This window comes from Danio rerio, chromosome 16, assembly GCF_052040795.2.
Source record: "Danio rerio strain M-AB ecotype USA chromosome 16, GRCz13ab, whole genome shotgun sequence".
NCBI classification, from domain to species: Eukaryota; Metazoa; Chordata; class Actinopteri; order Cypriniformes; family Danionidae; genus Danio; species Danio rerio.
The window spans coordinates 49,882,501-49,910,196 of NC_141036.1; the positions used below are offsets into that span (position 1 = coordinate 49,882,501).

The 27,696-nt window shown below is 34.2% G+C and overlaps 1 protein-coding gene across 3 annotated transcripts in view; it reads right to left on the minus strand.

Moving 5' to 3' along the window:
- Positions 1-20,947, minus strand: part of zfpm2a (zinc finger protein, FOG family member 2a) — a 310,051-nt gene extending 289,104 nt beyond the window's left edge. For 2 of the 3 annotated variants that reach the window (XM_087286134.1, XM_087286133.1), the window contains exon 1: positions 20,687-20,947. In XM_087286134.1, coding sequence (XP_087142260.1) covers positions 20,687-20,726 — 40 coding nt within the window. In that variant the 5' untranslated portion in view covers positions 20,727-20,947. 3 annotated transcript variants of the gene reach the window in all.
- Positions 20,948-27,696: the final 6,749 nt, after the last annotated feature.

Consider the following 27,696-nt stretch of genomic DNA (forward strand, 5'->3'; position numbering starts at 1 on the left):
GTCATCAATATTTCTTGGACATCAATGAGACTGTACTGAAAACAAAAATAATATTTTTCCATTGAGAAAATGTAAAAAAAACAAATAAAATAAAAACTCTGCATTATAAAGCCTTCAGGAAGCAATGCAAATCAATCAATGTAAATAATAATAATAGAAAAACTAAACAAGCAAGCAAAAATAGTGATGAATAAATTAATACATAAATTCTGATATTAGCGCCCAGGAAGCCAGAAATAAAATAAAAGTGTAAAATGAAAGAGAGGTTTGAGATTTTTACCATAGAAGCTTCTCTGCAAAAAATGGCAGCTGGGGCACCGATAAAAAACGTAAAATAATGGTTGTTAAATTACAGACATTTACCATAAAATAACTGACGTTAAATTACAGAAATGTAATAGAAAGTATTATTTAAAGAAATTACTGTCATTTAATGTTCGTTATTGTACAGTAAATTTCTTTAGTTTAATGGACGTTATTTTACATTTATTTAAAAAAAAAAAAAAAACGTAAAATCTCTAAAAATATATATATTTTTTGCAGTGTGGCTAGGTCATGGCAAATAAAAAACAAGTTTACCACATTATATGAATATCACTTTTTTTACAATTATGAAAACATTTTAACAATAAAAAATAAAAAGCAATCAACAGTAATAAATAATACATAATATAAAATACATAAATAACAATAATAATAATAATAATAATATATGATATAAAAATCTAAAAATAAAGTTTTTTAAGGTTTGCTTTTGATAAAAATGTAACCATATTTAAAGGATTCACACTTAAAAATATTTCATTTAAAGTCTTTCCAGACAAAAATCGTTGTCTAATAATATTAAAAATAGGGCTTTTCACAAGTATATGTTTAACAGTTTGGTTTCTGTTGCAATATTGACATGTAATTACCTGAAAATGTTAACAGAATGAAAAAGCTAATAAAGCAATAAATGAATACAATTTTAAGTCTGATGGGGGGTTGGAGGGAACCGGAGCAGCCGGGGGAAACCCATGCGAACACAGGGAGAACATCCAAACTCAACACAGAAATGCCAATTGACCCAGTCGAGACTCAAACCAGAGACCTTCTTGCTTATTAAAGATTCATTTGTGTATGTGAAGTTTTATAAACTATTTTTGAGGGGATCATGGGTGTTGTATGGATGTTTTCCAGTACTGGGTTGCATCCAGAAGGGCATCCGCTGTGTAAAACATATGCTGAATTTGTCGCTGTGTCGACCCCTAATAAATAAAAGAACTAAGCCGAAGGAAAATGAACAAATAAATAAAGCTCAATTAAATGTAACCAAAATTCATCAAGACCAAAGTTTCTACTGTTTGTTTTTCCTGAGCTCAGTGATACAGTACCAGCAGTCCTCTTCAGTTTCAGACACAACTGTGGCTAAAGTCTCAATCCCAGCAGCACTGGAATGTGTGTTTGTGTCCATCTCTATGTCTCTCTCACACACAGACACAAACACGCTTAACACAAGTCAATCTCCATATTCATTACATGCTAAGATTTCCGCTGATAAAACGTTGGCGGACAGACTAGCGGTCTAACCCGTGAAACGCACTTAATTGAGCCGTATCTTCACGCCGGTGATGTTGGGAGCCAAGGTGAAGGAGACGTGCGAGTGAAATGAGTGAATTCATGATGCTCTCTCTCTCTCTGGCTGTTTCCCCTTTTGGCAGGGGCCAAATAGAGAATGGTAAATGAAGCGATTGTGTCCCCTAGGCAGGAGCAGGGGGGGAAAAGCGCAAGCGTCTGTGCGTCAGGCTCCCCGGAGGCTATTCTGAGCCTGATGAGGTATATAACCACGCTGGAAACAAACCGCAAACTAGGCTACAACTGGGACCTCTGGGAAAACAAGTGGGAGAGAGAGACAGAAGCTGATGGATACGCGCCACACCAGTGCTGGAGAGTGGCTAAACTGAAAGAAGAGTCATTGCCATCACTGACTACGCTTACATGGACATCAGTAATCTAATTATTAGCCTTAATCTGAATAAGACAATAATATGATGAAGGTGTATACGTGAGTTGTTCCTTTTAGGGCTGCACAATATATTGTTTTAGCATTGATACCGCAAAGTGTGCACCCGCAATGGTCACATCACAAGATATGCAATGTTGAGTCTACATTAGGGATACTAACGATTACTCGATGATCGATTAATTGTTGATAACTCTTTAATGGTAAGACCTTATCGATGACTGATTAAGCATTGACATTAAAAGGATAAGTTGTGTTGCGATGTGAGGCGCGTGCAGAACTTTACACATTACATAATTAAGTGTATGCAGTTTACATTACCTTATTGCAGGGATGCCCAAACTTGGTCCTGGAGGGCTAGTGTCCAGCATATTTTAATTTCAACCCCAATCAAACACACCTGAACCAGCTAAGCAAGCTCTTTCTTGGTATACTAAAACTTCCAGGCAGGTGTGTTGAAGGAAGTTGGAGCTAAACTATGTAGGACGGCAGCCCTTCAGGACCAAGTTTGGACACCCCTGCCTTATGGAGTCTCTCTCTTGACTTTGCATATTGCCGGATGCATAGTATCCTGTTATGTGCAGATTTTCTTTATATATGCGCCAATGTCATTGCATTTAGTCATTAAACGATAATATTAATAAGCAATTGTTGCTTCTTTTTACGATAATACTAGAGTTTTATTTAAAGAAAAACAAAACATTTTCTTTGTGTGGGGATGCTTAGGTTTTGAGTCCAAAATACACGTCATAAAACTGACAGATCTGGCATTATTGAGGATAATGATTAATTAGTTAGATTTTTAATTTAATTGATGATCGATCACGGGATTTTGTGGAAATTGTCATTCCTAGTCTGTATAGAGTATATGCCGAGCTAGTGTTGTTCCCATACTGATAAACTTCTAGTGACCTGTTATTGTGAATTTTTTTCCATTTTATACGGTTCCTTTTACAGCATCGATGTTGTAATGTAATTAAAATACAATCAGTTAAATAAATTTTTGCGTTCATTTAGTTGTTCAAGCGTAAAACGAGACAAAAAGCCGTTTACTGGTACGCGCCCGTCAGAATCGACAGGCTAGCGCTGAAGCTCCATTGAATACACTGGGGTAAATTAAATGCTCAGCCAATGAAGATCGCTGATTTTTTACAAAAACTGACCTTAAAGACACCAATTTTTGCATTGGCATAGTTTACCGGAAGCACTTAACCCAGGTTACTGGCAAATTAAAAGTCCTATTAGCATGCTTCGGCATATACCCTATTATAGTTAACCAGGAGCTACAGACTGGTATTTTTACTGTATTTATCTAAAAATTTATATGATTTACACAGCAAAAAAGTTCTTACTTTGAACTTTTGTCTTGTTTCTAGTCCAAGTGTTTACATTTCAAAACAAAAACAATGTTATTTAACTTATGATAATGTTGCTTGTTTTCGCGAAAAACCTATTAATTTAGCCTTCTTCTGAAGATGAACCTAAATGTTTTTAGATTTAGACTACAGATGAGACCGAGCAAAGTAATGTGTTTTTTGCATTGTGGTTATTCAATTTCTGTACATGAATACTGTTCAACTCCCCAGAAATATTGATATTTACAATCCATCTTGTGAATCTGCATTCATATCGGGTTGTTTAATCTCAGAAAAAAAAAGATATTTCCAATATCGTGCAGCCCTATTTCCTTTCATGTTCCCATTTAACATGTTACAGTACATGTTGCAGCAACAGTTCATGTTCTTCATCGGACCATATGTGATTTTGGGATTTCGTTTTTAATTGTGCGACGTTCAACTGCAGTTAATTTCTCACACCGAGCTAGCAAACAGACGACAGCGGACACAAATTCTTAAGCAACAGTCCACCTCTGCCATTTCATTCACTTACAATGTAGACATATAAGTGTCAGATCAAGGTCTTTTTCTCATCCACAAAATGGCATTATTTAATCTAATTGTCTTTTGAAGAATCAGTTGAAATGTAAATATAATTAGTGATTTCTCAGTTGTTGTTGTTCTTCTTAAACTAGAAAGTAAGAAAATCAGAAAGTAAGTTTTGAATGTTTATATCTTTCATTAATTTGTTTTCCTTTGGCTTAGTCTCTTATTTTTCAGGGCTCATCACAGGGGAAGGAACCACCAACTATTCCAGCATATGTTTAAGACAGCGGATGCCCTTCTAGCTGCAACCCATTACTGAGAAACACCTATAACAGACTCACTAGTTTTTCACATTTTTTTGCGATAAAAACGACGGATTTTATGTCTGTTATTCCCAGAAATTTGCAGACAATTTTGCTATTAAAAGTATATATAATCAAAAATATATATGTATTTACTATATTAGGTAGCCTACTATGTTATGTGTGCAATCTAAAACAATGACAATAACACAAATAATACAAATAAAGCTTCTTTATTTTAGTCTCTTGTCAAGACAAGAGCTAAAACGGTCAGGGTTAATCCAAAGGAAGGTTGTAACTCTTATTCTTTTTCCATGATCTTACTTTCTCTCAGATTTAACTCACCGAAGCATCTGACATTATGTCACACATAGGACATGCATTAGGGCTTCCCAAACACAGCTTGCCATAAAACTCTTCAATGGCAGGGAAGCGTTTTCTCTTAAGTGCAGGGAAAGTTACATGTAAATGAAATCATTCATCGATTTAAGGCTCATCATAAAACCAGCCATACTGTAAAGCACAAATAACGTCCTTCAATTTGATCATGTCTATCAGCCGTCACCCTTTTCCTGCCTGTTCAATAGCTACAACTTCATTTTGCAGTCTGAAGCTCGTCAAACGCACCAAACACTCAATTCGCGCCACAAGATGTCTATAATCATCTTTGCTATGACTACATGTAAACCACTCATGTTTAGTCTGTGTCTGCTTACTGCACAAGCTGAAAACTTCCCCGCCCCGTCTCCATGTAATGTAATGATTGTGAGGTCGCAGATGAGACGTAATTTTTCGAAAGACACTCAAATACATCACGTGCGCTGAGATGGCAATATCTATAAGTCTTTTAATTGATTATGTGTTGATTCGCAGAATCGTGAAAAACTAGGGGGTCTACCATACACTCTTGCATTCAAACACGCACTCATACCCTACAGCCAATTTTGCTTACCCAATTCCCTTATAGTGCATGTCTTTGGACTTGTGGGGGAAACTGGAGCACCCAGTGGAAACCCATGCAAACACGGAGAGAACATGCAAACACCATATAGAAATGCCAACTGGCCCAGCTGGGACTCGAACCAGCGTCCTTCTTGCTGTAAGGCAAGAGTGCTAACCACAAATGTAAATTTTGTCAGTTGGGGAGTTTACCTTAAGACTAATCTATAAGCTTAAGGCTAACATACTAACACAGATAAAAACAAACAACTAAATAAATAAATATAAAACTTTCATTCTTATTCGAAGGGGCTATTAAACTGCCGTTAAAACCTTCCACTTCAGTCTTGATCAGAATGCAGGCCTGAAAAGAAAAGAGAGAGACAGAAAGGGCCCAATCGATGATCTGAGAGTCTAAACTAGATTCCTAAGCAGTTTGCCACTCTCGGCAGCAAGATAAGATAAACTTTCTTTGACCCGAGCGATGAAGTTGCCATGGCGATCAGGGAGTACACTTTCCCTATTGATATTGCGCTGATGTAACAACAAACAGAACCAGATCGTGCGGCCGATAGCGCTGATTAATTAATACCAATATTGATCTGTACAAGCAAGACACAAGGCTATTAACTCGAAGGCTGAAAGTCAATTGTTACCTGGAGCTCAATAGACTGATCACTGATATCACAGCCAAATAAACTAAACAACAGACGACACAGATTAGTCAAGTACAATTTCTGCGATTTGATCTTGTTAGGTCCTTCAAGACAGAAGTGAAAGGGAAAAGTTGACTTAAAGGGACAGTTGACCCAGAAAGCCAACTACAAAAAGAACCATAAAGTAGCTCAAATAACTAAATCAAGAGTTAAAAATGTAAATTTTTAAATCTAACCCTATAACCATTTAGACTAAAACACAGAAAATATTATAGTATTATAGTAGTATTAAAGTAACTTTTTCCAAATAATAATGTTTTCAAATGCAATTTAGTCATGTGATTCAAGGACAAATTTTCAGCATCATTTTACGCCAGCCTAAGTGTCATATGACCCTTCAGATAAAAAAAAAAAACACTTTTATTTATCTGATCAACAGAAAGTTTTCATGATTTAGAAATCTTTAATAACATTAGACTTTATTTACTGTAATTTCAGTAATATACTATATTACTTTACTGTAATAATTCATTGATTTTCTTTTCGGCTTAGTCCCTTTATTAATCAGGGGTCACCACAGCGGAGTGAACCGCCATATTATCCAGCATGTTTTAGACAGGGAATGCCCTTCCAGCTGCAACCCATGACACATATACACTACGGACAATTTAGCTTACCCAATTCACCTATAGCGCATGTCTTTAGACTTGTGGGGGAAACCAGAGCACCCGGAAGAAACCTACGCAAACATGGGGAGAACATGCAAACTCCACACAGAAACGCCAACTGACCTAGCCGAGGCTTGAACCAGCGACCTTTTTGCAGTGAGGGGACAGCGCTACCTACTGTGCCACCCATATGTAGAGTTGAAGTCAGAATTATTAGCCCCCCTTTGAATTTTTTATTCTTGTTTAAATATTTCCCAAATGATGTTTAACAGAGCAAAGAAAGTTTCACAGTATGTCTAATAATATTTTTTTTCTTCTGGAGAAAGTATCATTTCTTTTATTTTAGATAGAATTAAAGCAGTTTTTAATCAGGTGTCACTGTGGTGCAGTAGGTAGCATGATCACCTCACAGCAAGAAGGTCGCTGGTTCGAGCCTTGGCTGAGTCAGTTGGCATTTTTGTGTGGAGTTTGCATGTTCTCCCTCTGTTTCCTCCGGTTTACCCCACACGTTCAAAAATGTGCTATATAGGTGAAATAGGTAAGCTTAATTGTCCATAGTGTATGTGTGTGAATCTGTGTGTACGGATGTTTCCCAGTGATGGGTTGCAGTTGGAAGGGTATCCGCTGCGTAAAACATATGCTGTATAAGTTGGTGGTTCATTCCGCTGCAGGCGGCCCCGGAATAATAAAGGGAAAGTCAAAAAGAAAAAGAATTAATGAATTTTAAGGTCAAAATTATTAGCCCCTTTAGGCTATATATATTTTTTTTTTCGATAGAAACAGAACAAACCATCAATATACAATAACTTGCCTAATCACCCTAACCTGCCTAGTTAACCTAGTTAAGCCCTTAAATTTCACTTTATAGAAGTGTCTTGAAAAATATCTAATCAAATATTATTTACTGTTATCATGGCAAAGATAAAATAAATTAGTTATTAGAAATTACTTAATAACTATTATGTTTAGAAATGTGTTGAAAAAAATCTGCTCTCTGTTAAACAAATTAAGGAAAAAATAAACAGGGGGGCTAATAATTCTGACTTTGTCATGATGACAGTAAATAATATTTGACTAGATATTTTTTAAGACCCTTACATACAGCTATACATAATAATGGTTTGTTCTGTAGACTATAGAGAAAAAAATATATAGCTTAAAGGGGCTAATAATAATTAGCTCTTAAAATAGTTTTAAAAAAATTAAAACTTCTTTTACTCTAGCCGAAATAAAACAAATAAGACTTTTTCCAGAAGAAAAAATATTATCAGGCGTACTGTGAAAATTTTCGTGCTCTGTTAAACATAATTTGGGAAATATTTAAAAAAGAAGAAAAAAAATCAAAGGGGGGCTAATAATTCTGACTTCAACTATACATACATATGTTAAAATTAACTTTTTAAGTTTAAATGTTTCCATATACAAGACATGTATATGACTTTGGGGTAACACTTTAGCTCAAGTATCAATTCTCATGATTAACTAATTGCTTACTACTTTGCAAAAAAAAACTGCTTTTCTTCTTTCTTATTTTTTGTTCAGATATCTTGATTCCTAAATCAAGATGCATTTTCTAGACAAGCAAAAATATTGTTTTGTTTTAAGCAATAACTAAGGGAGTTTTTCCTCAAAACAAGCAAAACAATCTGCCAATTGGGTGAGCAAAACAAGATTATGTCAAAACAAATAACAATATTAATTTGCTTAATTTAAAGCAAAACATTTCATTTTGGCATATTATTTACTAAAACAAGGCAAGATATTTTACTTGTTTATAAACTTTTTTATTCTACATAATCCTACTCAATACCTACATGTAAACCCAGATACTACCTTAATAACTATTAACAAGCTGCACATACAGAGTTTTAATGAGACAAAATCCTACTTTGTGGGATGGTAATAGCAAGAATTGTACCTTAAAAAAAGTGTGATCAACTTTTGTACTTATTTAGGTATGAAACATCATATAGAAGACTTAAATAGTGATGAAATCATAATTTTTAGGCTAAAATTGCTTAAAAGTTTACGAACTCTGATTAAAATATTGAATGATTAACAACAAACAGGCTTTGAGAGAATGAATGACTTCTGAGTTGAAACTAATGGGAATCTAAAGCGACTAGCGCGAGTTGACAATTTGCTGTCTTGAGGTGAAGATATTGTTTACAGCGTTTCTGTCCGTGCAAATTTCAGTGCAGAGGAAGGCAAACTGTCAACTCTGGAATCATCTGTGAGGAATTCAGGAAAAGGGAAGATAAAGAGGAAACTTTGGCAGGAAGTGACCTCCACCTTTTGAAACCATCAACCCTGATGCATCATAGACGCTTTTCCAGCACAGCGAGACACGGACAAACTGACAGGCGGAGAAGAAAGGAAAGCGGGAATGTTTGGGAGAGAGAATAGACAACAATAAAATCTGAAAAAAATGAAAAATCTTTGTAAATGAAATGCTTCCAGCTGTGCAAGCTTTGTTTTGTGTATTATTGTGTTGGGAAATCAGTGTGATTGCAATCCACATTGTGTTGCACGTTTAACATGCAGAATGTAAAGAGGACATCGCTGTAAACAAGTTTGAAATTCCTTAGCAGTGGTATACGGTTAGCAAAAATCACAATGATTCCATCAAAAAAAATTTTTTTAAATAAATAAACAAACAGAAACAAGCAGAAATTACCACAGTAAGAAAACAGCCATTCAGAAAGCATCTGATCATGTTTACTCTCCAGCTGAATCACCTCATGCCTTTTATTTTTATTCACTTTATTGTACATTAGAGTGCTTTAAATTAAACAGCATCATAGTAGTAAAACAAGCAACAAAACTGTGTCAGGGTTGCTTTTAGGTCAACTTTTAAGAAAATAAAGTTCTAATAACTTTGCCCTTTAAATTCCCTATTTTTAAACATTAATCAGCTTAATTCATTATATAAAAATGAAATTATTATTAAATCACTAAATATATTTTTCTGAAAAAAAAAGATAAGTCAGTTAAGAAAAAACAAAAAACAAGATATTCAATAAAATGACCAGACAGACAGACAGACAGACAGACAGACAGACAGACAGATATATATATAGATAGATAGATAGATAGATAGATAGATAGATAGATAGATAGATAGATAGATAGATAGATAGATAGATAGATAGATAGATAGATAGATAGATAGATAGATAGATAGATAGATAGATAGATAGATAGATAGATAGATAGATAGATAGATAGATAGATAGATAGATAGATAGATAGATAGATAGATAGATAGAAATATAGATAGACAGACGAACAGAAAAAATCTACAATAAATATCTACAATAAATAAATAATTAATTAATTAATAAACACATTAAAATAAACATCTAACATCTAAAATAAATAAACTAATAAATATATACAATAAATAAATATCTACAATAAATAAATTAATAATGAACAAATAAATAAACAGATATCTAATAAACAAATAAATATCTACTATAATTAAATATTTATAAAATAAATAAATAATAAATTAATTTATTAATTAAGAAATGAATTTCTATAATAAATAAACATCTAAATTAAATAAATAAATAATGAATGAATAAACAAATATTTACAATAAATAAATATCTACAACAAAAAAACATATCTACAATAAATACATAAATATCTACAATAAACAAATAATGACTGAATAAATTAACAAATAAATATCTGCAATAAACAAATATCCACAATAAATAAATCAACAAATAAATATATACAATAAACAAATGTGTACAATAAAAAATAAACAAATAAATAATTGCAATAAAAATATATACAATGATATATATATATATATATATATATATATATATATATATATATATATATATATATATATATATACAATAAATGAACAAATAAATATCTACAATAAATAAATAATAATATACAAATAATTATTTGCAATAAATAAATAAACATGCTCAATGAATACATAATCAGACTCTTTTAACTATCTTAATCTATCTATACACACACACAGACACACACACACACACACACACACACACACACACACACACACACACACACACAAAAGTAAGTTTATATAAGTAATTCTAATTTGAAATGCATGGATTTTTCGGAGCACCTACCAGCTATGCTAAGGTCAACATTTACATCTAGTTTTATGAATCACACATCCAGTGTAATAATGAGGTTTACTAGAGCCTACGTAATGCATACATGTATTATAAATGCAACCGTACCCTTGCAACACATTTGCATTTGAACAGCTGATAAAGGAGCAAAATGTAAATGACTGTCTTCACATCAGAGCATTTGCTTTCTATAGGTTTGTGAAGTCGAACGGCTCCTTCAGCTTAGACAAGGCAAAACAACGCAAGCTGTTATTGGCAGCCAACAGATGTCGGAAAGGAAAGTTGGCATCCAGCAGCCATTCGTCATGAGACAAATCTAACAGGAACACGCAAAAACTGCACACTTTCATCAGAGGAATCAATGGAAATAGGTCTGAAGTATGAGAAAGTCATCTCTAAGGAGTTTCATTATTAACACAACTACATTCTCCACCAAAACAGAGCTTGTTTGGACTTAAAGTTCACTAAAACAATACACACATGGATTCACACAGCCTTAGTGTCAGAATCTCCCTAATGATGAAACACATTAAACAGACCCCCGACACAGAGATATAAGCTCCAAATACATTCAGTTATTAGTGGCTCTTACACCTTTTTCAAAATCTAATTTAAGCATTTTTCAAGCACTTCACTTACATATACTGTAAAAACAAGCAGGGTTCCACACAATTCATTCATGTTGTAGTAACACAAATCGATTAACTTAACAAATTTAAGAGAATTGAACATAAAACTATTAAGTTGTCTCAAAAAAAACTGATTGTGTTGTTTCAGCTCATTTTAAATAAGCAGTTTTTTAGTGTACTTCATCACATTCAGAGATTAGAATACTAGTGTATAACAAATAGCATCTTATACGTATTCAAAAAATAGTAATTTTGATGGCTTGTTTGCCCCAAACCCAATATTAAATAGTAATTTACTCTTTTGAATGTCATTTACTTGCATCTTGTCATATTTTGTCTTAAAATTATATTTATTTTAGTGTTATTATTTAAGGGTGAAGCTTTAAAATCCAAGCATGTTGTCTTCTCCCACTGCTTAAACAAAGGGTGCAGAAATAAATAAATTAATTAATTGTCATTTTCAGTTCACATTTTGTACAAATGAATACATAAATATTTTAGTATTATTTTTTATTATTATATATAATATTTAAATTATTTAATTTTTTTAAATAATTTTTTAGTATAGTTAAATGATTTGTAAAGTGTTATTTTTTGTCTTAAATGTATATTTATTTTAATTTAATTTGTTATTTAAGTGTGAAGTGGTAAAATCCATGCATTATGTCTTATCCCACTGCTTAAACAAAGGGTGCAAAAATACATTAATTAATTAATTAATTTCAATTTTCAGTTCACATTTTGTACAAATGAATACATAAATATTTTAGTATTATTTTTACTATTAAATTATATATAGTATTTAAATTATTTTATTTTTTATATTATTTTATTTAGTATATTTAAATGATTCGTAAAAGTGTCATCTTTTGTCTTAAATTTATATTTATTTTAATTTAATGTATTATTCAAGTGTAATGTGTTAAAATCCATGCATTATGTCTTATCCCACTGCCTAAAAAAAGTAAATAAATTGATTAATTTATAATTAATTATTTACCAAATTAATATTAATTAATTAATTTATTTATTTATTAAGAAAATAATTCATTAATTTCTTAATAAATGTAATTTATTAAGTTTTGTGCAATTACGTTTTGTGCAATTAAATAAATAAAATATTATTTTGATATTATTATTTATTTTAGCATAATTATTTGATTCTTTAATGTGTCATCTTTTGTCTTAAACTGATCTTCCTTTTAATTTAAGGTATTATTAAAGGGTGCAGAAAAAATAAAATAAAATGATGAGTAAATAAATAAACAAACAAACAAACAAACAAATAAATAGATAAATAAATTTATAAATAATTGTAGACTCAAGAGTTCACATTGTGCAAATAAATAAATAAACTATTATTTTAATATTACTATTATTTTTAGATGACTTTTTAAAGTGTCATTTTTGTCTTAAATGTTTATTTATTTAAATTTATTGTATTGTTAATTAATTAATTGTAGACTTCAAATTTCACATTTTGTGCAAATAAATACAATATTATTTCAATATTAATATTTAAGTACATTTATATGATTCTTTAATGTGTCATATTTTGTCTTAAATTTATATTTAGTTTCATTTAATGTATTATTCAAGTATGAACTTGCTTAAACAAAGGGTGCAGAAATAATAAATAAATAAATAAATGAAAAATATACTCCAGAGTTCACATTTTGTGTAAATAAATAAATAACATTATTTCAATATTATTATATTTATATGATTCTTTAAAGTTTTATCTTTTGTCTTAAATTATTATTAATTTAATTTAATGTATTATTCAAGTGTGAAGTGGTAAAATCCATGCATGGTGTCTTCTTCCACTGCTTAAACAGAAATAAATTAATGGCTGAATAAAAACAAACAAAAAAATAAAATTAAAAATAAATAAATTTATGTAGACTCCAGAATTCACAAAAATTTGAATATTATTTTAATAATGTTATTTATTTTAGTACATTTATATTATTCTTACCCGTTTAGTGAAATAAATTATTATAAAAGCACTACAATTACATTTTTAAGCAGTTTCAAGCACTTGATCTAAAATCTAAGAGCTTTTCAAAAAACTTCAAAAACACCAAACTAAAATACATTTTCAATGATTTCCAGCACCCGTACAAACACTGCTTATTAGATAAAACAAAAGGGCATGAAAATAGTGCAGAATACCGACTGCTAAACTGCAGGATTTAAACCACACACACCATCCTTTTCATCTCTAACATAAATATATCCATGCACGCACACACACACGCGCACACACACACACACACACACACAAACACACACACGCAAGCACGCACTGGCATGTTGGCAGCCAAGTCAGCAAACACTCTCACTGCACCATTATAAGTTGAGTCTGTGATAAACCCTATCCAGAGATAGCCGTGTCACCTGATAGGCCTGACGGAGCTCTCATATGACATCATCATCTGCTGGGCGGAGCCGAGATGATAATCACACTCTCGTTATGAAGTCATGCTGACAGTCGATTACACACAGCGAGCAACAACAAACCTCCACCCCAGATCTCTGACCATCATTTTCCAGTGCAGAAAGCTGGCAAGCCCTCCATATACTGTAGTTCAGTTTGAGGGTTGGCACTGATTCTTCAGTAGCCGTTTCAGTTTCCTTTGTCAGCTGAAAATTGAGAGACTGCTTAACTCCCATTGATTTAAAGTTAGCATTGCTTCAAAATCTACAATAGTAAACACAGAGTATTTTTAGGCAGAGCAGCTCAATAACTACAACACATCATCGACTGCTGCTTGAAATGACTTCATATCCGTTTCGCCACTTAAATGTCATTCAGAAATGGTCTCCCATGACCTTGTGACCTCAAAATGTAAACTTTTTGTCTTCTGCTTTTTTATAGATACTATAAATTTGGACAATGTACAGTTTTACTGTTTTTTTTTTTTTACAAGGACATATTTAATTTTGGATGTAGTGCAGGTTTTGAATTGCTCAGGTACTGTTCCTTTTCATGTCACATTCAGTTATGAATTACATAAATAAAAAACTATAGTTGATACTTTGAATCACCCCCCACACCCGATCACACTTATAATAAGACAATAGTCAATTGTACATCTTAAAGAGATAGTACATTAGGGTTGGGTCGATAGGCAATAGCCCCTTTCACACAGTGATACCGGTAAATATCCGGAAAATTTCCGGAACGACTTTACCGGTAAATTCAAAAAAGCGCTGTTCACACAGGCGAGGACGTTACGGAATTTTTCCGGAAAAGAGCATTCACACATCCATCGCAAAATGCCGGTAAATTCTGACATCATTAACCAGAAATTACCTCTAAACGGCTGCGCTTGTGTTTGTAAACATTTGACTACATTACAAACTCTTCGGATGGATCAGTATTGAGTACAACTCCAATGAAAACATAGAGAAACACTTTCGCATGTCGAGATGTTCATGATATGTGTGTGTGCTGGCGCTATGGGCGCTCACGGGCACACGCAAAGCTTGAAGGTAAACAAACAACGGATTATCATAAACATTTTATCGATAATTATTTACACAGTTAGCATTAAGAAGGAACATAGAAACATTATCTGACTAACATCTAGCAGCTAAAGGTGTCTGGAAAAATATTCAAAGGCTTTTATTCTCATAAACCGCGCGCACGTGAATGCGTCTGACTGTTTTGATTGGCTAAAGCAGGTGTCTCACGTCAGCACGTTCTAGACGTGGACGTGCTCTTTCCAGCAATCTTCCTTCTGCATTCACACAGCGCAGCATTCCGATCGCGTCTCACTACAGTTGTTAAACATGATACTTAATCAATCTTTACTCTATCTAACGGTCTTTTGAATCTATCAGGTAACGTGTCACAGTGTCAGTACACTGCTTCAATCTTTCACTTTCATGCTTGTAGTCATATTAGCGAAAACCTCAAATACTGTTGGTTGTGCACCATTTTTATCAACCAAGTTTGTCGACGCCATTATAACGACACAGATCACTCTGCCTATTCATGCCAGAGTCCCACAGAAAAAGTGATTGACAGTTGATAATTTGTGTGTAACTTACCTTTATTTACTTATGATTTAGTTATGGATAAAACAAAGACCATGCGGGTCAGGTAGTTGAAACGGTGGGCTACAAATAATTGATTTGTTATGAATTAATTCATTATTCATAAATAATTAGTTCAATGCCACTTACGATGACGATGCTATCGTCCATCGCAATGTTTTGCATTAGACATCATACGATGTCGACATCGCCCAACCCTAAAGTACAAGCAAAAAAACGATATCATCATTTACTCATTCTTTGCTTGTTTTTAAGAGTTTCTTTCTTCTGTTAAACACAAAAGAAGATATTTTGTAGAATGCTGAAAACCATTGACTTCCATAGTTCCATCCTAACATGAATGTCAATAGTTCCAGGTTTACAGCTTTCTCCAAAATATCTTATTTTGAGTGCAACAAAAGAAAGAAGCTTTGGAACAACTTGATAATAAGGGTAAATGGTGAGTACATTTTCATTTTCGGCTGAACATAACTCAATTAAATTCATCTTTATTTCTATGACACTTTTACAATGTAAATTGTGTCAAAGCAGACATTTTGCATGCTCATCATCAAATTTGAAATATAAACTCATGAGACACTTGGCTTTTAAGGTATTTTTTTTCTAGGTCTGTACATTAATGTTTTCCTGTGTTTGTATATGTAAAAACAAATATTGAACACTATACAATTTTTTTCTCAATACTTCATAATGTACTAATTTTTATATTTTTGAGCCAGATGAGCTAGATGGGCCATAGTAAAGCTCATAGTGTCTTCTTTCTAATGATACGTAATTTGTGTTTGTAGCTTACTGGGGTCAAGAACTATTACTATTTAAAGTAAGATAGGTGTAAATCCCCAAAAGTGAGTGCTGGTAACAGGTTTTTAACATAGATGTTCTAATAAATTGAAACTGCATCAGTCCAGTTTTCAGAGTTGAAGTTCAGTTCAGTGTGGTTTAGTTTTCACTGCTGAAAGTCCAAACACAAAGTAAATCCATCAATTCGCAGCTCCACAAGTCCCAAAAGTCCCAAACCCAAGGATGAGAGTGGTTAGGAACAAAACTTTACGGATTGACGAAAGTGAAGTTAAAAAAAAAACCTTGAGAGGAACCAGGCTCAGTTGGGCACAACCATTTCACCTCTGGCCAAACTTCTTGTGCAGAGCTGCAGTCTGTTGTATCATTAAAGTTGAAATGTCACACTGGAATCCAAATTCGCTTTCCAAAAGATCCAAAGTGTGTCTTTATTATTTGACTGGCCATCTCAAACAAGCATTGTTTCCACCACAGTGGGAAAACCAGCTTAAATTCACCTGTTAGTCACCCAAACAACAAATAGATTAGCTTGTAATGGAATGCAGCAGAGAAAAATGAAAAATATCAAATATCAGCGACGACAATTTGAACAGCCATGGATTTCCGAGTGAATGCATGAAGTGCTTAAAGTCACTGTGGATGCATATCATCTGTCAAATGCATAAATGTAAATGCTCTGGTATGTACGAAGCAGACAAAAACAGCTCACTGGCTTTTGAAACAGACATGAAAGAAAGCAGTGAATCATCTCACAAAGCAAAGTGACGCTTAAAAGTGTGCGTAGCTGCATAGCGAGTGTAAACAGATGGAGAGAGGCCTTACCTATCACCTCTCGCGCTCTCCAACCACACACATGCAACTCCAGGGGCTATTTTACAGACAAATTACACCACGGGGCACGCTTCCCATTCGCCAACCCGTGTATCTTCCCTGCCTATTAAAGCAGCAATGGACATCCCTCAGCCCAGACTGAGACATCACGCGTAATCGTGCTCCATCCATAACACATCAGCAATATTTTCATCTCTTCCTGTCATAAATTTCTGCTGGCCCCAGCTATGCCCGGTTAACAATCGGGCCAATTTATTGGCATATTGGCGCAGGGCGATAAGGGCTAAAAACAACAACGGCGAGCAGCCGCTTGTGGAGATGAGCTGATAACGCTGATATGAGCTCCCATACAAAACATCTCACCCTCCATCACCTCTCTATCAAACTCTTATTATGATGAGAAGAACTGAAAAAGGAGAGGCCGAGGGGTCTTCGCTTCGCTTGGGAGGGGGGGACCAAAACGCACACGCAAAATAAATATGAATAAAAAATGGAATCAGATGCAACGTTTCAGGGCCAAAAAACAAGGAGGAGAAATACATAATTTATCACAGTATTATCGGGATATCCAGGCAGCCTAATCAAGGAGCGGTGGATGACTATTTTTTGCCTTATCATCCAAAGTGGTGGAAACGGAGAGGGAATTATCAGCCGGCTGCAGATTGCTGGGTTGGAATTTTAATGGTAATAATCGCAGCTCTGATGGTATATCTCCCTGCCTTATCTTTCCCATTATCTGGCCCTATCTCACAGGCATCGCTGCAAATTAATGGTGCTTTTTCAGCACGGCCTTTTTATCATTGCTCAGAGAGCACCCAAGGGGAGAGAATAAGCAAAATATTAAAATACTGCATAAATCACAATTTTAGATAACCGTCCAACGTATGGAGGTGGCGGTGGTGAAGGGGGGGTGGGCGTACGGTGCCCAGCAACCTTTTTGTCCTTTAGAATGACTCCCGGTCTCTCTGTGCACTGGATCAGACGGCCTCTTCCTCGTCCTGAAGTACCGAAGAGAGGAACTACGGGCTCTGTGTGACCTTTCTGAGCCAGAGACAATGCCCTGATATTATGAATGCTCTGGTGACGGAGCTGTGAGGGCTGTTTGATAACTCAAACCTCAGTTCCTGGACATCTCCGAAGGAAATCGGCACAGATCGATTTGCATGCAAACGCCTCAGTCAACAGTTTAATGACTCGAGCTCATTTCCGCTATTCTAAAGCTGTCATGCTTGTCGAAGAAGATAACAAACAAAAATATGCAAAGATCGCTTTGCGCTGACTAAAAGCCTTCACTCAAAAGAGGACATTTGCTATTTATTCAAACTACTTATTTAAATTGCGCTGAAACAACACAATTTTTTATTATTTTTTTGGGATAACTTAATTGTTTTATGTTTTCCCAACACAAATCGATTATGTGGAACTCAGCATTTTTACAGGGTTCAGTCATATTTACTGTACTGTACACACTGGTACAGTCAAACAATATTTGCTCTCAAACAACACATCTCAATTGCTTACTTAAGTGACTCTACGGAATATTTACAGGAGTTTAAAAATATTAGAACACAAGCTTGGTAGAGTACATAAACAGACTCAATCCAACACATTTCCTTTCAGTAGTAAAAACAGCATGACGACACATACAAAAAATATTGAGCGGACACATACACATGCAGAAAAATAAAACATCTGGCTTTCAAAATTGTGCAACTAGTTTATCACACATCTTCTCATCCCCTTGGCTTAGTTTATCCTGATAGTTAAACACGCACACACACACACACACACAAACACACACACACACACTTCACAACAGAGGAAGAAGATTCTGAATCATTTCTATTTGCGGTTTAAACACACACACACATACAAACACAGAGAGAGAGAGTACTACTAAAAGGCCCTGACCAAAAATTGAAGCACTCACACCTCGACTATTTCATTCACAAAAAAAATTAAAGCAACAACAGGCAGTCCATTCAATTACTCTAAAACAGAATTTGTATTGTCGACCTCTTCCTGTTTGAAAATATTCGAGTGCTGTATTATCACCGTGTCCTGAAATAGGCCTGAAAAATGGAAATGCTCAAGCTACTGATGGTCTATATTTTATGAAACGCATTATTTATTTAACTCCGAAGAGCTCTGTGGATTATTCTGGGCTGAAATGTGTCATATTTATTAAATATGACATTCATTTTAGAGCTCAGAAACATTTTTTTTTTAAATGTGAAATATATATATTTTTACACATATTGAGGGAGGAAAGTATTTATTTCATTTGCTCACAAATATAAAAAATAAGCTTCTATTATCTCAAGAAGAGTATCTGTGTGGCATTAATATTTTCATGACATCCACAACTAACTCTGAAACAGACCCTTGAGGAAAGCTGTACAGAAATGCAGTGAACTAAAACTGACAGCATTTTTTTCAGCCTGCCAAGCCATCGTAAAAACAGAATCTAGATAAATCTAAAGATAAAATATGACTTTAGTGTGCCATAACCAAAAAATCGTCTTTAGTTATGGAAACATCTTCAAATGAGCAAAAACAACAAATAAAAAAGGCTGAAAGATGAACAGCCTCGAAACACACTCTTAACAATTCTTCAGATAATAATAATAAAAATGAATAAATTAATTAATAAATAAATAATAATAATATTAAGACACTCAATCTCACCATGATATACTCATTATAGAATAATATTAATACTAAAAATGCTAAATCTGTTCATGGTTTACTAATTATAGAATAATAATAAAAACCATAAATATGTTCATGGTTTACTTATTATAGAATAATAATAATACTAAAAACACTCAATCTGTTCATGGTTTACTTATTATAAAATAAAAATAATACTAAAAACACTCAATCTGTTCGTGGTTAACTTATAGAATAATAGCAATACTAAAACACTCAATCTGTTCATGGTTTACTTATTATAAAACAATAATGATACTGAAAACACTAAATATGTTCATGGTTTACTTATTATAGAATAATATTGAAACTAAAAACATTAAATCTGGTTATGGTTTACTTATTATAGAATAAAAATGATACTAAAAACAATAAATCTGTACATGGTGTATTTAAAATAATAATACCAAAAACACAATCTGTTCAAGGTATACTTATTACAGAATATGTGCATTAAAAACACTATACATGACTATTAAGCATCCACTGCTAAAATAAATATCTCTGTTATTTCACCTGATAATGAATAGTAAATATAGACTAACGTTATAGATATAAAATTAGCATACTGTACGTATAATAAAAACAAAGTTGCTAACTAGCCAACATCGTTATGAATAAAACATCTCCACATACCACAACAAATACAAAACCCCTGACAGATGAAATACTTAAAAACTTTAAAAGAATAACATCTTCAAATCTATTACTAACGTTACTTCTTTTTTCAGTTCATATGTCTGTCGCGAGAAACTTTCAGCATTAAATAACGCATGTAAATATATACACGCGAATATTTCTGCACAATAAAACCCGAATAGGCTATTCACGAAAAAAAAGTAAACACAAAAGGGAAGTATAACGATGTAACACTGACTGTAAATCTCGAATACTTCTGACTAAATGCAAAACCACCGCAGCATCAAAACAACACAGACAGAAGAAGCTTTGCACCTGCTGCTAGAATCAGTTGTCATAAACTGATCTGTATCCCTTTCATCCAACTTTACTCCGCTCAGAAACAATATTCAAATAATAATAATAATAATAGAAAACAGAGTAACTTACGTTTGATTTGCCGGGGGTTGCTCTGCTTTCTGCGGGACATGTTGATCCGGACGATTATTGATTATTCAATATTATTACAGATTATAATGAGAGGTTATTATGGATCATCCAAGAGCCGAACGGGTCGCGAAAGAAATGAGGATTATTCACAGGCTCTTGCTCTCACACACGCGTCCCCGTCGCTCAGTGCGTGCGCACGCGTGTGTGTATCTGTATCTGTGTGTGTGTGTGTGCGCGGAGCTGCGGTCCGCTCGGACTGACGGCGGAGGAGAAGGCGTTTCGCGCTTTTGTTTGAACGTGAAGTTTGATCCACCGCGAGCGCCGTACACACACAATCTCTCACACATTCTGCTGTTAAACTTCGCAGTTTGTGCGGGGTTTTGTTTTATAAAGCACTATTTGGACAGCATAGGTGTTCGTTTCTTTTTCAACGTACGCTTTACAGTTATTTAAAGCGTTTGTTACTTCATGAACGTGTTTGTCTGTCCATTACTTGTGTATTTTATTCATTGTCTATTAAGAAACAGCATTTACTTTATATTAGATGTCAGCAAAACACGTGTGCTAAAAAGTAAGCTCAACTGAGAGAGTTGCCCGCAATTTTTAGCCAATTAAATCGTTCGTTGGTTACCTATCAATCTTTATAAGTAGGCTATTCAGGTTTGCTAAACTCTGGTTGGCTTTCATCATGCAGAGGGCGGGGTTTCACAACAGGTGTGGTTGAAGTGCTTGGAAATAGATCGCTTGCTTTCCTAACAGTTGCATATGTTTTGGCATTGAGTTCTTAAAGTTACATTAAACAATTTACAGCAAGATGCTCAGCTGACTAAAGGTAGCCTATAAGCTCTGCTTTACCTACGTGAAAATATCGGATACTGTATTCCTGCGAGTTTACGTCGACGTTACATTAAGCCGACTGCATGTTTAATATTATTTTCTATATGAGACATTCTACCAGAACTGTTCATTTTCACTTATAAAAAAAGTGACAGGGACTGACATTTAAGCTTGTCCTGCTCAAAACGATACAAAAACAAGCATAAAATCATACCAGGGTGTCTGCGGGGTCATAAATTCACTAAAATATTTTGTTGTAGGTCTTAATTTTCCTCTGTCCAAGTAAAACTACCCAATTGAGCTGCCATTCATCCAATCATCAGGAATCCATTTCAATAATGTCAGGGAAAGAAAGGTAAAATCAATTATAAAAAAGAGATTTTTATTTATTTATTTTGTGGCAATCTAAAAAAAAAATCCATTGGCCCAATCAGGCCATTAGAAACAATCATTAGTGTTTAGCCCTGTATAAGCCTAAAATGTCATTCATAATGGACTTATAAGGGTCTTAAAAAGTCTTAAATTTGACTTGACAAAACCCGCAGAAACTCTGTCATACAATTCAGTGATAGAACGCATCCATGATCACAGTCAGCTTGTTCTCCATTAATGTCACTATCGAGTCATACCTTTAAAGGTGTATTGCATGCATTTCATGTTAAATTTAATGCAAATGTGACAGGACTGACAGAATCATGGGGACAATTGTAAAAAAGGATTTATTTGTAGAATGTATTCATAGTTTCATGTTTTTAATCAGTTGATGTAAATGATAACAACTTAAACTTGCTATTTGTAAAGTATTTTTTCTCTAAATAACAGTTCTGAGAACCAAATAAATGACATATGATATTCCTTTACAGAACAACGCACAGAAATCAACCTTTTGAATAAAAACTTTTTATTCACTGTATTTATGTCTTTATTTCAGGAACAGATCATGTACATTTCTGGTGGAATGTCCCATATAGACTATTGGCTGCAAGAGATATTGAGTATATAATATTAAGGGTGGAGGTTTGAACTAATCTGCATATGTTATTTATTTAACTTGCCATTGAAAATGTTGTTGACTTGCCATGTATTGATCAGAATAGCACAGTGAATTTAAAAGTCCTTCTGCATACTTGCGTATATACCCTATTTGTACTTAAGTTGTACACCATGACAGATGACCCCCCACCCCCGGAAAAGCGGTTTGTGTATTCATCATATGATTATAATGCTTTAATGTAAATTTACCAAAACAGGCTACTATTACCATTCATACCCGCAACACTTATTATTTATTTATATGAACTATCAGGTCTAAATATACATACAAAGCATTCCTCGACAGTTATGAATAAAACAAACACCAGGCAAATTTGAATTTACTTTTTATTTTAAACATTTCAAGGAGTTGTAGTATTACAACTAACGGATACACATTATAGACAATGATTCTTGAACGACTTTCCTTTATTCAGCAGATCCAAGGACGATTGCAAAAAAGGCACTTGATAAGAAGTTTGTTGCAACCATCTTTATGAAATCCGTTACATCAGATTTTCCCGCCTCGGGGACACCTCTAAGTTAAATTACAGAAGGACTTTCATGCAAGTGGCCACAGGTGGCGATTGTTAATGACGTCACTTGCAGAGGAACCACGGTTGCCTGAGCGTGCAAGTCCGGGCGTGCAAGCCTGAAGGTGCAAGTGCAAATCTGCAGCCAGACTCTTTTGGGAAAATTTCACAGTATGTCTGATAATATTTTTTATTTTTACTCTTGTTAGAGTCTTATTAAAATCTTATTTGTTTTATTTCGGCTAGAATAAAAGCAATTTGAAATTTTTGAAAAGCCATTTTAAGGTCAAAATTATTAGCCCCTTTAAGCTGTATTTTTTTCGACAGTGTACAGAACAAACCATCGTTATACAATACCTTGCCTAATTACCCTAACCTGCCTAGTTAACCTAATTAACCTAGTTAGGCCTTTAAATGTCATTTTAAGCTGTATAGAAGTGTCTTGAAAAATATCTTATTTACTGTCATCATGGCAAAGATAAAATTAGAATCGAGTTATTAAAACTATTATGATTAGAAATGTGAAAAAAACTCTTATCTCCGCTAAACAGAAATTGGAGAAAAAAATAAACAAGGGTGCTAATAATTCTGACTTCAGCTGTGTATATATATATATATATATATATATATATATATATATATATATATATATATATATATATATATATATATATATATATATATTTCACACTGAAATGATGAATTTGAACAGATTAGCAAAACAAACAAACAAAAAAAAACTTTAATTAAACGGCATAAAGAGACTTTTAATGCTCAACTTTCAGCATGCATTCTGTGAAAAATAGATTCATTTATATATATTCAAAAAATCCTGCAACTTCCACGTCACAGAAAATCCCTTTACTGAAATTTTGAAGTATCATTTCCTAAACAGTTTCAGGGCCCGGAAATCGCCTTCTTCAATTAGCCAGTTGAACTGCCAAGTAAGACAAGCAAGTCGCCTGTGAAATTATCTTGTAACCCAATTCCAGGACTTTGGAACGGAGTCTGAAACTACGGCATCATTTCAAGGGGTTAACTAGTCAACGGAGCTGCACCTTGAGGAAACCTTTATCTGCCTCTGTGCAGTTTGCTTCTGCTTTCACCAGCCATTACACTCTGGCAAGAAGTGTGCTCTTCCCAGCGTCCTCTGCTTCAGCGCTGGCGGGCTCTGAGCTCCAGCCATGAAGGAGGAGAACGCTAGCGATTCAGAGACCACTTCTGCTGTCCTGCTTCAGATGTAAGTGACAATTACGGTAGATAATCTCTAGATCAAACGTGTATTACTTCATTATCTGTGATGTTTTAAAGCTACAATACAAGATGATTCTGTTGGCCTCTTATGATTGCACATTTAAAAAGATTTTCTGTGTCACTTCTGTGACTAATCTGCTGTTGTTTGAGGATTCTGACACGTTAACCAATGGCCTGGGTTTGAGGTGGGATTAAACATTTGGTTGAACCAATGGCAGAGGATCATTATTCTTTTCTATTCCACACTGAAACTCATGCCAACATTAAATTAATCTTTTTAATTCTTTTTAATCTTTTATCAAAACGTAGTACTATGAATATGGATTCAAACACGTTTGTAAATATGCAATACCATTATATATTATTATTTATACTATGGCTGGGCTGATAAACGATATTATATCGAATCATAGTGAATAAAATTGATGTCAATAACAATAATAAGCTCAGAAATTTTTACTCTATATTGATCTATGAGCCAATTACACCGCAGAAATGTGCAACAATGGGAATCTAGAAGTGTGTTGGTTTTATAGATGCACCGAATTTTCAACCACCGGAAATAGGTTATGCTATGGACCCTCTAATTTTTGTGGTTTCAGTCATTGTTGGAATACTCTTTTTAAATCTGAAAGCATTGGAAGTAGTGCTAGTCAGGCCAGCAGGGGGCACTCAGCCTGCAGTCTGCGTGAGTCCTAATACCCCAGTATAGTGAAGGGGACAGTATACTGTCAGTGGGTGCCATCTTTCGGATGAGACAAAAATCTGAGGTGCTGACTCTCTGAGGTCAATAAAAATTCAATGGCACTTCTCGTAAGGGGTTGGGTGTAGCCCTGGTGTCCTGACCAATTCCTCTCTATTGGCCCTTTACCAATTATTGCCTCCCAATCATCCCCATCCACCGAACTGGCTCTATCACTGTCACTTCACTCCACCTAAAGATGGTGTGTGGTGAGCGCATTGGCGCCGTTGTCACATCATCTAAGTGGATGCTGCACACTGGTGGTGGTGTAGAGACCCCCCTGATGATTGTGAAGCGCTTTGGGTGTATGCCCATACATGATAAATGTGCTATATTAATACACATTACATTATAAACCCCATTATGTCTATGGGAAGTCCCCATAAAACATGTGTGGGTGTGTGTACAGCAATGGAACAACTTAAATATTCTCAATTCATTCTCAGATTTACAGAATTTATTACAGTAAACGACTTTAAGAAACCATTAATTAATTAATTAACCATTAGTTTATTACACTATAAAAGCGCTATATAAATACACATTACATTAAATTAACAACTGATATCGAAATATATACATTATTGTTCAATATATATAAGAATTAATCGAGACTGCATTTATTTAGCCCTAATTTATACCATATCTATCTATCTATCTTGTTTCTAAATATTTCAATTACAAGATTACATGTTCCTATTTATAATATACACAATAAAACAATGGGGAAAAATTGGAGAACACTTTTTCTGGACTCATGGTTTATAAATATGTTAAAAGATTAAAAGTAGATCATTAACATAAATCACTGAGGACATTTGTTCATAATATAAAATAAAAACAATTTTGTGCTCTTTTGCTTAACAACAATAAATGGTATGTTTTGATTATGACATAATGACAACAGTTTTACAAAAAAAAAAAAAAAACAATTACAACGTTAACACATTTTTATATACACTCACCGGCCACTTTATTAGGTACACCTGTCCAACTGTTTGTTAGCGCAAATTTCTAATCAGCCAATCACATGGCAGCAACTTAATGCATTTATGCATGTAGACATGGTCGAGACGATCTGCTGCAGTTCAAACCGAGCATCAGAATGGGGAAGAAAGGTTATTTAGGAGACTTTGAACATGGCATGGTTGTTGGTGCCAGACGGGCTGGTCTGAGTATTTCAGAAACTTTTTACGCACAACCATCTCTAGGGTTTACAGAGAATAGTCTGAAAAATAAAAAATATCCAGTGAGCGACAGTTCTGTGGGCGCAAATGCCTTGCTGATGCCAGAGGTCAGAGGAGAATGGCCAGACTGGTTCCAGCTGATAGAAAGGCAACAGTAACTCAAATAACCACTCGTTACAACTGAAGTATGCAGAAGAGCATATCTGAACGCAAAACATGTCCAACCTTGAGGCAGATGGGCTACAGCAGCAGAGGACCACACCGAGTGCCACTCCTGTCAGCTAAGAACAGGAAACTGAGGCTACAATTTGCACAGGCTCAGCAAAATTGGACAATAGAAGATTGGAAAAACATTGCCTGGTCTGATGAGTCTCTATTTCTGCTGTGACATTCCGATGGTAGCGTCAGAATTTGGCATCATCAACATGAAAGCATGGATCCATCCCGCCTTGTATCAATGGTTCAGGTTGTTGGTGGTGGTGTAAAGGTGTGGAGGATATTGTCTTGGCACACTTTAGGCCTATTAGTACCATCTGAGCATCATTTAAACCCCACGGCCTACCGGAGTATTGTTGTTGATCATGTCCATTCCTTTATGACCACAGTGTACCCATCTTCTGATGGCTACTTCCAGCAGGATAACACGCCATGTTATAACGCCTGAATAATATTAGACAGTTTTCTTGAACATGACAATAAGTTTACTGTACTCACATGACTCAGTCACCATGGAACGGACGTGGTGGAACGGGAGATTCGCATCAGGGATGTGCAGCCGACAAATCTGCAGCCCATATGGACCAAAATCTCTGAGAGATATTTTCAGTACCCTGTTAAATCTTTGCCACGAAGGATTAAGGCAGTTCTGAAGGCAAAAAGATGTCCAAACCGGTACTAGTAAAGTGTACCTAATAAAATGGCCAGGGAGTTTATCTATTTTTTCCCAGGTGTGTTTATTAATTATTAAACATTTGTTTTTTTCTGACTGTTTTTTTTGTTTTTTCAAATAAATGAAATCTAAATGACACAAAATTTATATTTAAAAGACATGGTTATCAGACCTTACAAAATGAATCAGATATTAACATCTTACTCAAATTCATAGCTAATAAATCCAGTAAATCCAGTGAAACGAATATATTTATATATATATATATATATATTTTTTTTTACTATAGTTGAGTATTATTTGAAGTAGTACATCCAAAATATTTGTGCTAAGATGCTGAATAATTTAACAAACTAATATCTTGTTTTTTTTTAATGAATGTGTAACAATTTCATTAAAGCCCTAAAAGTCAATCTAGGACTATAATACAGATTAAAATTGATGTTTTATAACTCTAACTTTCTACAAAGGTCTAGTGTGTGTTATTTTCCCAACAGTCTTCAGTCTTATAATCTGGACATACAGTCATTCTGACA